This window comes from Pituophis catenifer, unplaced genomic scaffold, assembly GCF_029215685.1.
Source record: "Pituophis catenifer annectens isolate HBS135680 unplaced genomic scaffold, rPitCat1.0.hap2 SCAF_18, whole genome shotgun sequence".
Lineage (NCBI taxonomy): Eukaryota > Metazoa > Chordata > Lepidosauria > Squamata > Colubridae > Pituophis > Pituophis catenifer.
This window is the reverse complement of record NW_027256898.1, coordinates 4,308,193-4,324,370: the sequence shown is the minus strand read 5'-3', so window position 1 is coordinate 4,324,370 and position 16,178 is coordinate 4,308,193. Positions and strand designations below refer to the sequence as shown.

The 16,178-nt window shown below is 47.5% G+C and overlaps 1 protein-coding gene across 1 annotated transcript; it reads right to left on the bottom strand.

Moving 5' to 3' along the window:
- Positions 1-911: 911 nt before the first annotated feature.
- CUNH1orf159 (chromosome unknown C1orf159 homolog) lies at positions 912-12,644 on the bottom strand. Its single transcript, XM_070956063.1, has 7 exons — positions 12,587-12,644; positions 10,321-10,425; positions 8,195-8,260; positions 7,740-7,874; positions 6,623-6,648; positions 6,055-6,082; positions 912-4,424 (listed from the first exon to the last, which is right to left on the bottom strand). The coding sequence occupies exons 1-7, from the start codon at positions 12,630-12,632 to the stop codon at positions 4,330-4,332; spliced, it is 501 nt and encodes a 166-aa protein (XP_070812164.1). The 5' UTR covers positions 12,633-12,644; the 3' UTR covers positions 912-4,329.
- Positions 12,645-16,178: the final 3,534 nt, after the last annotated feature.

Below are 16,178 nucleotides of genomic sequence, written 5' to 3'. Positions count from 1 at the left end.
CACCTCCTGCCAGCCAGCTGATCTTCGGGTCTCTGCTGCACATGCGCGGGGGGTGAGGGGCATGCGTGGGGGGTGCAGTTTGGTGCAGGCGGCTTTCCAGGGGCGCGGGAGACCCGTACCCCATTTGGCTTCACAGGGCGCCCCCCCCCTGCGCCCCATTTTGAACCTGGAAAGTCTCTTGCACCAACCTGGAAGCCAAAATGGGACGCAGGGGAGCCCATGCACGGGGGACGCACTCACATGCGTGGGGACATGCGTGGCAGGGTGCCCACATTGCATTTTGGGGGTTCTGGCACACACGCATGCATTAGCACACGTGCACACACATGCTTTGGGCACTCTGCACCGAAAAGGTTAACCATTACTGCCCTAGTCCTCCTTTTCATTAAACTAGACATACCCAGCTGCCGCAGCTGTTTTTCCTATGTTTTAGCCTCCGGTCCTCTATAATCATCTTGGTTGCTCTTCTCTGCACTCTTTCTAGAGTCTCCACATCTTTTTTACAGCGTGGCCACCAAAACTGGACGCAGGATTCCAAGCGTGGCCTTATCAAAACATTATAAAGTGGTATTAACACTTCATCTGATCTTGATTCTATCCCTGTTTATGCAGATATGGATGCTGATAGACTGAGTTTTTGGGCAGCCTCCCAAGAAAAAAGCCAACCCTTTAAACGACTCCTTTAACAGTAACTGAGTTGGAAGGGACCTTGGAGGTCATCCAGTCCAACCCTCTGCTCTCGCAGGAGACCTGGACTAGGGATTCGAACCGCCGACCTTTCTGATCGACAAGCTCAGCGTCTTAGCCACTGAGTCATTACTAGTTACCCGCATGTCCGTAATTCCAAACTGGGGCCCCCCACGTGTTAGCCACGCCCCCAGATCGGTCATTATCTCAACATGAAAAACACGTCAAATTCGGTGTGCTTTTATTCAAGGCAGAGGGGAGAGAGGACGGAGTGAAAAAAAATATATGTATATATACAAAGCTACACGTTTTGCATTTGACACAACGGTGTGAAGGATTTTAAAAAACAAACAAACAACTTCTCTATTCCAGTGTTTTGGTTTCAATGGCTCACTTCAAAAAAAAATATGATTTTTTTCACCCTTTCTGATGAAAGAGCAAACACGTTTTCTCCCTCCCTCCCTCCCTCCCCCTCTACGGACGGTGCAATTCGGTCTGGGTTGCAATTGAAAGAAAAGGACAGTCTTGAAATAAGAAAAACAGGGTCAGCAATTCCAAAAAAAGCATCGGCTTTTGCTAAAATTCTATCTGGAGAGGAAATTTAAAAAAAAACAAACCCCCCCCCCCCAGCTAAAACAAGCCACGAATGCACCAAGGAAGGAGGAAAGGAGATTGGCTTCGGTGCGTAAGGAAATTGTGTGGTTTCATTGCATAGAATCTCGGTCAATTCAGAAGGAATTAAAAAAAAAAAAAAGAATCTCGGGACATCCACAGCAGTGGTGAGTCTCTACCGGTTCGTGCGAATCGGTAGCGGCGGTGGTGGGAGGCTCTGCCCATCGGCCCGGACGTCATCACGGATGCCCTGCGCGCTCACAGTTCTGAACCGGTAGCGAAGGTAAGTGAAACCCGCTACTGATCTACAGGCTCTTCCCAAGTCACTTTCCCCACACAACGGAGGATGGTTAACGAGCCGAAAGGAAGGAAAGGACCCTAAATTAATAACCATGCAACTTCGGTAACACAAATGTCACTTTTTTTAAAGGGATGGGAGGTGCATGTATCACGAGATTAAGGAAGCGGCGGTTGGCCGCGGGCTTCTGGATTTTAACTCCAAGACCCGGTGGTCTTCCGGGTGCGCTTCAAGGTTTTGGTTACCACCTTTAAAGCGCTCCATGGCTTAGGGCCTGGTTATTTACGGGACCACCTACTACCACCAATAGCCTCCCACCGGCCAGTACGCTCTCATAGAGAGGGACTCCTCCGGGTGCCGTCAGCCAAACAGTGTTGACTGGCGGCCCCTAGGGGGAGAGCCTTCTCTGTGGGGGCACCTACCATCTGGAATGAGCTCCCCCCGGAGATACGGAGGATCCCGGATCTGCGCTCCTTCCGCCGTGCTGTGGAGACCTTTTTATTCCATCAAGCGGGCTTGGCCTAATCTCTTCCCTTTTTAAATATGTAAATTTTAATCTGTTTTTAAATTATTGGGGTATTTCAATTTGTCTGGGCCAAATAATTTAATTTGATTTTATCGGGTTTTTAAATTTTGTGTATTTATGTATTTTAGTGTTGGCTGTTCACCGCCCTGAGTCCTTCGGGAGTAGGGCGGTATACAAATCAAATAAACTAAACTAACTAACTAACTAACTCCCACCGTAAACCCAGCTAGCGTGACCGACGCTAAGGGTTGGGATTGTGTATTCTGACAACTTCAGGAAGGGCCAAAAAAGGGGCCTTGACGGAAAGCAAGGCAAGGAAGAGAACACGACATCCAGTTTTAGGGGGAAAGACAGCTGCCTTCGGAGGGAAGGATTGTGACTTCTACAATGCCCCGTTTGGCTCCAACATTTGGAATCTAGATCCTAGTTTACTTCCCTTGAATCGAGATCAACTCGGAATTTAAAAAAAAACAGTTTAAAGCGTTCTTTAAAGAGTTAAAAGAAACCCTCCACGGAGGAATCGTTGGGGGGGGGGATTTAAAGTGGCTGGATTTCTTTGCATGGCCTTTGGAGAGTTTTAAGGACTGGCGTGCTTTGATTTGCATAAGGACGGACTCGAGTTAGGACAACTGCATGGGGTGCAGGGGGGAGAGAGGGAAAGTTCAGACGGGAAAGAGACACCCCCTCATCCAGGAAGATAAGTCACCACTACTGTTGAGTTTGGACCCTTTCTAAAAGGTGTAGATTTAGTTATTACAGAGCACCAAACTAGACGCCAAGAGAATACAGGCAGTCCTCGACTTACGACCGTAATTGAGCCCCAAATTTCTGTGGCTAAACGAGACGTTTCTTAAGTGAGTTTTGCCCCGTTCTGTGACCTTTCTACTCAACAGCTGTGGCTAGCGAATCACTGCGGTTGATAAGTTAGCAACTTGGTTGTTAAGTGAATCTGGCTTCCCCGCTGATTTTGCTTGTCAGGTTCACCGAGTTGGAAGGGACCTTGGAGGTCATCTAGTCCAACCCCCCCTCCCCGAAGGAGGAGACCCTATACCATTTCTAACAAATGGCAGTCCAATCTCTTCTTAAAAACTTCCCAGTGTTGGAGAATCCACAACTTCTAGTGGCAAGCTGTTCCACTGGTGAATAGTTCTCACTGTCAAGGAAATTTCTTCTTAGTTCTAGCTTGCTTCTCTCCTTGATTAGTTTCTATCCGTTGCTTGTAAAAATGGATCGTATGACCCCAGGACACAGCAACAGTCGTAAGTATGAATCAGTTGCCAAGCACCCCGTATGTAAGTCACGTGATCCCGGAGATGCTGCAAAGGTTGTCGAGTGTGAAAAGTGGTCGTAAGTCACATTTTTCAGTGCCGTTGTAACTTCGGTCACTAAATGAACTGTTGTAAGTCAAGGACTAGCTGTATTCCCAAGCACCCACCTTTCTCTCGCTGCTGGCGAGCGGAGAGCATGGGGTGAGCGGTTGACCCCTCGAAGAGCTAAGTCTGGGCTTCCAAGCGTGATTATGGGGAAGACGGGCCGGGCCTGTCCAAGTTGGGGTTTGGCCGCCTCCCCCCCCTCTTAAAAACTCAGGGAGCAGGCTAGGATTTTACTAAAAGGAAGGAAACCTGGCTGGGCCCTACTTGGGTGCGAAGAAGATTAAAAAGGGAGAATAAAACCTATCTGAACGCTCAAAAAACGGCAAGGCTGCCCTGAGCTTAAGGCCTCGGTCAAACTCTAGGAAAAAAAAAAAAAAACACCACAGGAAGAAGGGAGTGTGCTTTCTAGCAGCCTATCCCGCGTGTGAGAGAAACAACCCCCCCTCTGGAAAGCATTTTCGGTGCCATTTTGTTTCCAAAAAAAACACACCCAAAAAATATGGCACTTGAGTTTCCCTTGAAGCATGGCCATTTCCTCAAGGCAGTTGGTTCCTCGTTGGCTAGGAGGCCTCGATCCCAACCGCAGAAATCACAGGGTCCAGAGCAAAGAGACTTCTCGAAGCTGCTTGGCAACCAGGAAAGCTAAAATTGGCGTCCCATCCGGGTCGCCAGAAACGTCTCTCTCCTAAAGGTAACCAAACGTCCCCGTTTCCTGCCGATTGGAACGTGTCCACTCGTTGCTCGGAAGCCGTCTGGCCCCCCGTCGCCGATTCTCTTCTTAGGTGATTTCCCAGCGACTCAATGGCTGGCCTAGTATTTACAAGTCCTGATGGCTACACATTGCTGACCCGGGTCTCGGTGGACAAAGTCGTGCTGGTGGTAGAGGTGGCGAGCGAACGATCCCGTCGGACGTAACGAGGTTTCCGGACTGGAGTCAAAAGAGAGAGAAACACGGTTAGTTTCTATCCCGAGTCTCACCAAAGAGGCTTAAAATTCATTCAAAGGATTTCCACACTTTTCTCTTCCAACACTGGCTCATCCCATCCCATCACACACACACACACACAGATCAGGGTGGATAAAAATTGATGATTGTTTTTTTTTTTTTTTTATCAAATTTATTTTAAAAAAATCTATTTAAAGATAGTTTTCTATTTAAGTTACATTAATAATTTAATTTATTCAGCATGAAAATTATGTAGCATGAGGCTGTATATTCTGCAATATTGGGACTGTCGGTGAGTCAACAGCGGGTCAGAGGAGGAGCCGCTGCGGGACTGAGATGACAGTTTCTCTTTAAAAATTATGATTTAAATCGAGTCGATTTCAATCAAGCCTTTTTACTAGTGATTTAAATCGTGATTTAAATTCACCCAGATACAGATACACGTTTTTAAAAAAGGAAAATTAAAAAAAAAAAACTGGGAGGAACCCTCGCTTAAAAAAAAAAATGATATGCCAAAAGGACACAATATTTTGATTTGGAAAACAAGGGCTCCCTAGGGGACGGTGTAAGCCTCCTGACTCTACATGCTTATTAAGACAATTTTGTTGACGAACAGGCGGTAGAAAGAAATCCCGTCATTCCCCCCCTCCTCCCTCAACTGTAATTATTTTTTCTGCTCCAGTCGCCCGCCACCCGAAACGGCGCATGCATTTGCAGTCTGCAGAGACTGAAAATGAGCCACCTGGGATTTATTCAGGCAGATTGAAATGTTGGAGGCGCCCCGGAGAGGCATGCTCAAAAATGCTTCCCTCGCCGCCAAGCATTCCCGTAAAAATCTTGCACACTGCTCAGTCTGTTTTTGAAAGAGTGTCAGATTTCGGTGCTATCTTGAATAAACTTCATTCTCAAACGCAAACTCTAATGAATCACTTTTATTTTAAGAATAGCCGAGTCCGACATTCCTGATTTCATTTTGCAGCCAAACTGGCCCCTCCTTCCAACCCCCTCCTCTTCCGCTCTCCAACCCCAATGTCCCATTGGCCATCATGCAGATCCATCTCTACCTCCCGGCACGTTCTTTTCACAGGAATGTAGCCCCCATCCTCGTCTCCCAGGAAACACTATCTGTACATACAAAACTAGGTAAAAGTTCATCTTGTTATGTCAGCGCTGGAAGAGAGCCTAATTTGGAACGCTGACAAAGAGCTTAACTATTTAGGGTAGTGGAAACGGGGAGAGAACCATTAAAAGGGGTTGTAGTTATGCCTGGATCAGGGGGAACAAAGAGCTGCTTTGTGTTGAGAAGAGATTTCTTAGGATAAAATAAATCATCATCATCATCATCATCATCATCATCCCAGATTTCCAAAGCCATCCTATCTTCCTTTTCTGGATACAACTCAAAGGTGGTATTAAACTGGTTTGGATCGGTTCGCCCGAACCGGTAATGGAAATCGTGCAATTTGCAAACCGGTAAGGAAAATAAGTGAATACCATCCCTGATACAACTCGAGGTTTTACTCCTGCAGAAATAACCCTTGTTACCCAAGACACCTAGCTAAGGCATTTTGCACGAACGAGAGAACGAGAGATGCAAGAGAAAAATCCTTACTTGAAGAAGGTGGAGATAACATGGATGCCTAGGAAGAAAAAAAAAAAATCGAGATGAGATTTGGAAACGAGTCGGCCTTTGCGTTAAGATAACCACCCCCCCGGCCCTGTCCCGGTTTTCCGGGAAAATTGATCGTCGATTCTACCCGTTAATTGGGGAATAAACGGATTTATGGTGATCTCACATTGTCATTTCTCGCTGGAAATTCCATTATTGAGACCAGCGTGGTTCAAATGTGCCAACCTGGAAAGGGATGCGGACTTCAAACTTCCCAGAATTCCCCAGCCGTTCTGGCTGGGGAATTCTGGGAATGGAAATCCGTGCAATTTAAATTTGCGGGTTTGAAAAACGCCGGTGTAAGCATTCCAATATTCTGCTGTGTCTTCCTGGATTGCAAAACACCACCCCGAGTTTGCTAACAGACCAGAGGAAGGAGAGAGAGCAGGAAGGGGCCATCTGGGACCTTCCCGCCAGTGGCAGCTTCCCCACCCATCATCCTCAGCCGCCTTCTTGCCTTGTGAGGCTTTGCAATATCCTGGAAATCCCCAAAGGTGGATCCCGTACTTACTGATTCAGCAGACTGTACAATGGATCCTGGGAAACACAGAAAGGGATAAAAAAAAGAGAGAGAGAGAGAGAGAGAGAGAGAGAAAAAAGATTAACAAGAGAAGTCTGTTTCAATTATGCGCACCGACATCAAAAGGCTCTCTTCCCTACCAAGGGATCTGTTCCTGAACAGCCTGGAAGGATTCCTGACTGGGTTAAATAGCCAAAGAGAGAGGAATCTTAAATTCTTTCAATTCTTACAACCACCCGAAGGTGATTTCCCCCACCCCCGGGGGGGGGGGGGTTGGAAAACAGTATAACACAAGTGGAAGGGACCTTGGAGGTCTTCTAGTCCAACCCCCTGCTCCCGCAGGAGGCCCTATACCAGGGGTGTCAAACTCGATTTTATTGAGGGCCGCATCAGGGTTGTGTTTGACCGTGGGGGGCGGGGAGGGGCGTGGTCAGGGAGGGGCATGGCCAGCATGATGCCACTTGTGTCGGGGGGCGCCTGAGTGATTTGCCGGTGAAAACAGGCTCCTGAGCGCCATTTCCAGCTGCAACAGCCTCCTGTAACCCTCTTGCAGCGAAAACAGAGCTCGTGGGGGGAGACGTGCGGCGCTCACGAGCCCCGTTTTCACTGGCAGAGGGACTGTGGGCTGGTCCTTCGTTATTTTCAGGGCAGCCTCCCCAGCCAGATCTAAGCATCCCGCGGGCCGGATCTGGCCCCCAGCCCGTGAGTTTGACACTCCTGCCCTATACCATTTTAGACAAACGCTTCTCCAATGCCTTCCTAAAAACCTCCAGTGATGGAGCACTCACAACTTCTGGTGGCAAGCTGTTCCACTGATTTAATTGTTCAAACTGTTAGGAAGTTTCTCCTTAATTCCACGTTGCTTCTCTCCTTGATTAGTTTCCATCCGTTGCTTCTTCTCCTGCCTTCTGGTGCTTTGGAGAATAGGTTGACCCCCTACTCTTCTTTGTGGCAGCCCCTCAAATATTGGAACACTGTGTCTCGTGCCACCCCTAATCCTTCTATTCACGAGACTAGACGTACCCAGTTCCTGCAACCGTCCTTCATACGTTTTTAGCCTCCAGCCCCGCTAATCATCTTCTCCGCAACAGCCGGCAGACAAACCTACCTTTGCTTCTTCGATAGAAGAGATTGGGGAGTTTATTGGCACGTTTGAGGTAGAAGAAGGACGCAACACAGAGGATGAGGAAGAGGCTGATCAAGAAAGTGCCAAAAATTAGGGAAGCCGCGACTTCGGGACCTCCTATAGAAAGCCAAAACAAAAACGAAGAAGCGTCTCACAGAAGGAACATCTTTTTCCTAACCTTGCAAATTAATCCTTGAGATTGGCCAGCGAGTGTCTTGCTGACCGTCGCCCCTTAATTCCTGCCCCAGAATGTCCATCTTTTAATCTAAATATATAAAAATGGCTCTGTGTGTTTGTGTATGTTCCAGCATAACTCTGGAACGCCTCGAGCAATTTCAACCAAACTTGGTACACAGATGACTTACTCTCTGGAAAGAAATACTATGGGGGTAAGACACCCCTAACACCCCTTGCAAAGTCTGTTCGGCGTTACTCACCTATACCGAAAGTCTCTGGAGTTAGGGTAGTTAGGTTGATTAGAGGGTTCAATTCCCCAGCTGCATCTACAAAAAAAAAAAAAAAAAAGCCAGAAAGTTGGAGAAGAGACAAAGAAGAAGTTATGGCCAGAGCCAGCTGAATTTCTCAATTGCTGATTCCAAGAGAGAAGGACTTGTATTCAGGGGTGAGATTCAAAAATTTTAGCAACCGGTTCTCTGCCCAGTTGCTGGGTGGGCGTGGCCATGGTGGGTGTGGCCTACTTAGCTTGCACCACGGCGGGGGAGGGGGGAGGGAAATTTTTGCCCTCTGCAGGCTCTGGAGGCTTTCCTCGAGCTTCTGGGAGGGCGAAAATGGCCTTCCCCGGGCTCCGGAAACAGGCCCATTTCTGGACTTCCAGTAGGCCCATTTTTTGCCCTCCCCAGGCTCCGGAGGCTTTCCTCAAGCCTCTGGGATGGCGAAAACGGCCTCGCCCTGGCTCCGGAGGCCAGAAACGGGCCCGTTTCCAGACTTCCAATACTTCCGGTATGAAGTCCACCCATCTTTAAAGTTGCCAAGATTGCTCTAAAAACCATTTCCTTGCCAAAACATAACTGGAAATAGGAAATACACAGGGGTGGGCTTCAAAAATTTTAGCAAGGGATTCTCTGGTTGCTGGGTGGGCGTGGCCATGGTGGGTGTGGCCTAGTCGGCCTCCTGCACCACGACGGGGAGGTGGGGTGTTTTTGCCTTCCACGGACTCCGGAGGCTTTCCTTGAGCCTCCGGGAGGGCGAAAACGGCCTCCCCAGGCTCTGAAGGCCCGTTTCCGGCCTTCCTGAACTTCCAGTAGGCCGGTTTTTTCGGCTTCCCAGAGCCTCTACGTGGGCCCTGCACTTACATGGCATCCAAAGGTGGCCGCGTGGAGACTCCTGGGAGGGGCGGGGTGGGAGGGGCCAGCCAGTCCTTGCAACAACCGGTTCGGTGAACCAGATGTAAAAATTCACCCGAACCGGTCTGAACCAGCTGAATCCCAACCCTGTTTGTATTGCAAGTTATTTTCCCTGGCTCCATCGCTCGGATTTTGCTTTAATATGTTTAGGCAACAAGGCAAAAACCAGCCCAATCCCCAAAATTATGCGTTGGCATTCATCGTATGGGGTGGGATGGGGGGGGGGGACTTGCATTCCTACTGTCGTAAAGGCAGAAAGAAACAGTAGAGTCTCGAAGCTGGGAATTGCTCAACGAAAGACTAACCAAGGTAAAGAGCTGCCTTATACAGTAGCAGCCAAAATTGTGGAAACCTTTTGGGAAAAGTGTATTTTTTGAGGTTTGATGGCTAATAACACCATATATATATATATTTGAGTTTCAATCCTGGCCTGGGAATAGCCCAGACCTTCACCCAATTGAAAATCTATGGAGCCGACTAAAGAAACTTGTTAGTCAGAAGCGACCCAGCGATAAAACCCAGTTAATAGAAGCTGTCATTCAATCTTGGTTTCAACATTACAACAGCTGCAGAACTCAAAGACTTGGCTCACTCCATGGGAAGACGTTGTAAGGCTGTAATTCATGCAAAAGGTTACCCAACTCAATATTCACTGACAATGGTGATCATTTTTGCATGTCTCGTTTTTTCTACGTGTTTCACTTTTCTTCTTTAGACTGTCACTGCTATTCTAATAGCAAGTCCTTCATAAAAGTCATTGCATTACATTTTTGATTAAATTATCTTTCCATGGATATATAATTTTATGGTACTACTCCAAAAAAAAAAAAAAAAAAAAAGTGGTGTCATTAGCTAAGTTTTAGAAAATACTTTTCCCCAAAAGGTTTCCACAATCTTGGCCACTACTGTAGGTGAGAGGGCCTGTATATGAATTTAATAAATGAAATAAAAATAAGGTATCGATCGAGGGGCTTTTTCAAAACACGCCAAATCAACAAGGCACTCTTGTAACCGTGTTTGCTTTCTCCTCTTTAAAAAAAAGGAGGACTAGAACCTTGAGCTGTTTTCAATCCCAGGATCCCGAATCCTTCAAATGCCTCTCTTCCGCCCTCTGCTGGACGGGGAGGGGAAAAGCAGAGAGAGCATTCTTAACTCTGCCCCAAAGGCGAGCAGGATCGGAAATTCATCAGCGGACTCACTGTTTTGACAGTCTGTCAGGTTGTACGCCGGAGCTGCCGGGAGGGTCTCGTTCTCACATTTCACACAGGCGCTGCTGCCGTCTTCGTTCCACCGCCTGTAGCAGCCTGCGTGGTGTGAGGACAGGAGAGTGAGGAGAAGGAAGGAAGGAAGGAAGGAAAAAATGAATTGGAAATAAGGAAGGAGGGATAGATGGATGGAAGGGAGGGAGGGAGGGATAGATAGAAGGAAGTAAGTATTGGAAGGAGGGATAGATGGAAGGGAGGGAGGGAGGGAAGGAAGGAAGGAATTGGAAATAAGGAAGGACGGATGAGGGAGGGAGGGAGGGAAGAAATGAAGGGAAAAAAATGAATTGGAAATAAGGAAGGAGGGACAGATGGAAGGGAGGGAGGGATAGATAGAAGGAAAGAAGGAAGGAAAAAATGAATTGGAAATAAGGAAAGAGGGATAGATGGAAGGGAGGGAGAGATAGATACAAGGAAAGAAAGAAGGAAGGAAGGAAGGAAGGAAAAAATGAATTGGAAATAAGGAAAGAGGGATAGATGGAAGGGAGGGAGGGAGAGATAGATACAAGGAAGGAAGGAAGGAATTGGAAATAAGGAAGGACGGATGAGGGAGGGAGGGAAGGAAGGAAGAAATGAAGGAAAAAATTAATTGGAAATAAGGAAGGAGGGACAGATGGAAGGAAGGAAGGAAAAATGAATTGGAAATAAGGAAAGAGGAATAGATGGAAGGGAGGGAGGGAGAGATAGATACAAGGAAGGAAGGAAGGAAAGAAAGAAAAATGAATTGGAAATAAGGAAAGAGGGATAGATGGAAGGAAGGGAGGGAGAGATAGATACAAGGAAGGAAGGAAGGAATTGGAAATAAGGAAGGACGGATGAGGGAGGGAGGGAAGGAAGAAATGAAAGAAAAAATGAATTGGAAATAAGGAAGGAGGGATAGATGAAGGGTGGGAGGGAGGGATAGATGGAAGGAAGGAAGGAAGGAAGGAAGGAAGGAAGGAAGAAATGAATTGGAAATAAGGATGAGGGGGAGGGAGGGAAGGAAGGAAGAAATGAAGGAAAAATGAATTGGAAATAAGGAAGGAGGGATAGATGGGAGGGAGGGATAGATGGAAGGAAAGAAGGAATTGGAAATAAGGAAGGATGGATGAGGGAGGGAGGGAGGGAGGGAGGGAAGGAAGGAAGGAAGGAACACACACAGGCCTCCCCCTTCACCCCCAACTGAGCATCAATATTTTTTCATCTCCCCTTGTGCTGAAAATCAGCACTGCAATTTTATTGTAGTTTAGGAGAAACTTAAAGTGGCAGAAATAAACCCCGGCAGAGATTTTGGACAGCATTTAAAAAAAAAGAAAAGAAAGTAAAACAGAGAAAGTTCTCTTTTTCCCCCCTCCCTCTCTCTTTTTGATAAGTTAACCTTTGCAAGATACACAACATTAAAATGTTGACTTTGTGTTGTAAATGCCAGGCCCCTCAGCAAGATGGACAGCACATAAATTTAACGAAGAAACTAAATATTTGTTTCCTTACCGCATTAAGGCGGTAAGCGAGAAAGAGAAGGAGAAACGTGCTACTCTTTAGCTTTTAAGTCAACAGGAGTTGGCCATTTTGGAATAATGAAGGAGGAAGGGGCAAAAAACCCCACAGGAGCATACTGCCGAAAATGATCACTTGATTAATTTCAATCTTGACCCCAGGAGGGATTTTTTAAAAAAGTGGGAGGAAGCTCAAACAAATTAACGGGATAAGACTTTCACAATGATTAAGTGGGCGGAAGGCTTAAAAGCTGCGGTCTCCTTGCCGCTGGAAAGGAGACCACAGAGAAAGCCATCCAACCTCGGGATCGGCTTCTCCGGATGTGAAAATGCTTTCTTTGCAGGCCCAAAACCAGGAGTGGGTTGCTGGGGGTTCGGGAGAACCTCTAGCTAAGATTCTGTGCAGTTCGGAGAACCCCCAAATCCCACTCCTGGTTGGCCCCACCCACCCCACCCCTCCCAGGAGTCCCCACGCGGCCCGTTTTGGATGCAGGTAAATGCAGGGCATGCGTGGAAGCTCGGGGAGGGCAAAAAATGGGCCTACCGGAAGTTTGGGCCTCCGGAGCCTGGGAAGACCGTTTTCGCCCTCCCGGAGGCTTGGGAAAAGCCTCTGGAGCCTGGGGAGGGCAAAAATGCCTCCCGCCACCGCCGTGGTGCAGGAGGCTGACTAGGCCACGCCCACCCAACAACCGGGCAGATTTTTGAAGCCCACCCCTGTAACTGCCTACCTGGAGTGCACTGGCTGTTGGCGAGACAGGTGCTATTGGCTTCCATCGTATCGACGCAGCATTCTGCATCCGATTCCTAGTGTAAGGAGAAAAAAAACAACAAACAAAAAAAAACACACATTTTTTTCCAAAATTTATTTGCTTAGAACTCCGTTTTGTAATCTCTCACCCCCACGTGAACACCAAACTGCAATGCAATCGCCCTTACGTGGCCCCACCTCGTCCGAAGCACCAAAATAAATAGCAGGAGAGAGGAGAGACCACGACTGTGGCTGGGGAGAACGAAAACGACATCTGGGTTCAGTTCGAAGCAGGGAGAAAAACACTGGAAACATGGAGCCTGATTGGAAAGATGGTTTAATGGCGAAGCACATGGTCCTGGTGCAAGTGACCACACATGGAGTTGAGAGTGAGGGTTATTTATACCCTCTTTTGGGCTTTGCACTTGAGCTTCCTGTTCCTGTGGCAAGGGCATGTATTCTATTAGTTGTTGCAGGGGTCATAGAAGGAACACGGTGGCCCAGTGGCTAAGACGCTGAGCTTGTCGATAGAAAGGTCGGCAGTTCAGCGGTTCGAATCCCTAGCGCCGCGTAATGGGGTGAGCTCCTGTGACTTGTCCCAGCTTCTGCCAACCTAGCAGTTCGAAAGCGCGTAAAAAATGCAAGTAGAAAAATAGGGACCCTCTTTGGTGGGAAGGGAACAGCGTTCCGTGCGCCTTTGGCGTTGAGTCACGCCGGCCACATGACCACGGAGACGTCTTCGGACAGCGCTGGCTCTTCGGCTTTGAAACGGAGATGAGCACCGCCCCCTAGAGTCGGGAACGACTAGCACGCATGTGCGGGGGAACCTTTACCTTTACTTTTAGGGGTCATTCTGTAGGTTGTCCGAATCACTGCAGTTGTTTATTTTATTTATTTTATTTTAATTTGATTTATATGCCGCCCTTCTCCGGAGACTCAGGGCGGCTTACAATGTGCTCAGCAATAGCCTTCATCCTTTGGTATATTTATACAAAGTCAGCTTATTGCCCCCACAAACTGGGTCCTCATTTAACCTACCTTAGAAAGGATGGAAGGCTGAGTCAACCTTGAGCCTTGGAGAGATTCGAACCAGCAGTAAATTGCAGTAAATTGCAGGCAGCTGTGTTAATAACAGGGTGCTTTAAACCACTGTAGTACCAAGGCTCTTAAGTTAGTGTTAAGTTAGTAACACGGTTATTAAGCGAATCTGACTTCTCCGTTGACTTCACTTGTCAGGTCGCAAAAGAGGATTACATAAATACGAGTCAGCTGCCAAGGGTCCGAATGTTGATCCCTTGATCATGGGGGTACTACAACGGTGGTGTGAAAATGGTCATAAGTCATTTTCTCCAGTGTCGTCGTAACTGAACGGTCACTAAATGAATTGTTGTAAGTCGAGGACAACCTGTAGACCATATTTCTCGGACTAAAGCATTTAAAAATCCCCAAATACAGCTCTCATCTCTCCGGCTAAAAACTCATCCGTGTATAAATAAATATTGGATTCAATTCAATGTCTGCTAAAGGTGTCTGCTAACACTGGGAGTGTTTAAGAAGAGGCTGGACAACCCTTTGTCTGAAGTGGCGTAGGGTTTCCTGCCTAAGCAGGGGGTTGGACTAGAAGACCTCCAAGGTCCCTTCCAACTCTTGTTATCGTATAATTCTATAAAGTGGGAGGAATCTCTGCAGGAGGGGGAAAAAAACGGGGTGCAAATCTCAAGGTCAGCCCCTCCCGGATCGGCTGATGCATTTGATAAATAAATAAATAAATTTATTTGCCCGCCGGAGCAAAAACCCATCCAGTCTCCATCTTGAACTGTCGGTGGTTTCCTTTTGACTCCCTGCCCAGAGTCATTTGGCTGGACGCCATCCCAGCCAGCTCGCCACGAAACGTTTAAAAAGCACATTTTCTGTTCCCGCAAAATATTCCGCGCCGGGCTCTCCGCGTTCCTCCGGTAGTTCCACTTAGGAAAGCTGCTGTTTTATTTACCATCTGGAGCCCAATTTCCCACAGGAGAACACGGTGGTCTTGCCTTGTATGTGAGGTTTGCGGCTTGGCCAGACTCCAAGCCCAAAGATTGGTGGGATCGATTCGGAAAAGCAGCCCTTTTAAATGAGTTGTCAAGAACACGACCGCCCTGCGATCTCCAGCCAAGCTTTTCACGTAGACTTATTGTCTTCCTGCCAAGCTTTGGTCGCTCAGATGTTTTAAAGCCTGCTGATCTTGAGCTGTTATTTTTCTTCTTCTTGAAGTTGTAGCATGCCGTACGGCCCGCGGGCTCTGGAATTGATCGATGGCGCGGACAAAAGAATAATTCAACCCCGGGCGCGGCGCTGGGTTCGGGATTTCAAAGCGGAGGGAGATGAAGATATACTGGCCTTTCCCAAGATAAACATGGGAAAAACTTGACGTGAAGAAGACAGACAGTTCTCGAACGTACAACCGTTCATTTAGCGACTGTTTGCAGTTACGACAGCCGACAGGAAACCTCCGACAGTTCAAGAGGGAGACTGGATGGGTTTTCACTCCGGTGGGAAAATTAATTTATTGATTTATCAAATGCCGGAAGGGGCTGACTTTGAGATTTGCACCCCGTTTTTCCCCCCTCCTGCAGAGATTCCTCCCACCTTATAGAATTATAGAATAACAGAGTTGGAAGGGACCTTGGAGGTCTTCTAGTCCAACCCCCTGCTTAGGCAGGAAACCCTACGCCACTTCAGACAAAGGGTTATCCCACATCTTCTTAAAAACTTCCAGGGTCAGCAGACATCTTAGCAAACATTAATTGAATCCAATATTTATTTATACATGGATGCAGAGGTGGTATTCAGCCGGTTCGTACCGATCCGGGGGAACAGGTAGTAGCCTGCCCGGACGTAATGCCGTCCTATTTAGCCATGATTTTTAGGCCGGGCACATCCATGAATGGCGCACGCGCAAAGCGAGCATGCGCACGCGGGGCGAACCAATGGTAAGAATATGTGGAACCCATCGCTGCATGGATGAGTTTTTAGCCGGAGAGATGAGAGATGCATTTGGGGGATGTTTAAATGCTTTAGTCCCAGAAATATGGTTTACAGGTAATCCTCGACTTACAACAGTTCGTTTGGGGACCGTTCGAAGTTACAACGGCCCTGGGAAAAGTGACTTATGACCATTTTTCACACTTACGACCGATTGCAATGGGAATTGCAATCCTCCAAATCTGGACGGCTTTGAGCTGGGGAGTTCAAAGGTTGCTGGGGATCGTATTTGGAGATGGATGGATGGATGGATGGATGGGGCAGAGGGAGAAAAGAAAGTAGCTCTACCAGGCCAGGAAATTCTGACAAGGAAAGAAATCTTTTCTTGTCTTTTTAGAGGGGGAAAAAAAATGAGAGCAAGTACTGTTCAGAACAGACTGTAAGTTACCGGCTTTGGGAATTCTTGCCTCGAACAGAAATCTTAGCTGCCCTGATTTGGAGATGCTCTAAATCAAGATTAATGCAGTGAGTCACCTACGAGCAGGTGGAAGGGATGAAAAGTAAGAAGAACATATAGTTCCGCCTTTGTAAATCATACTTGGTGTCAG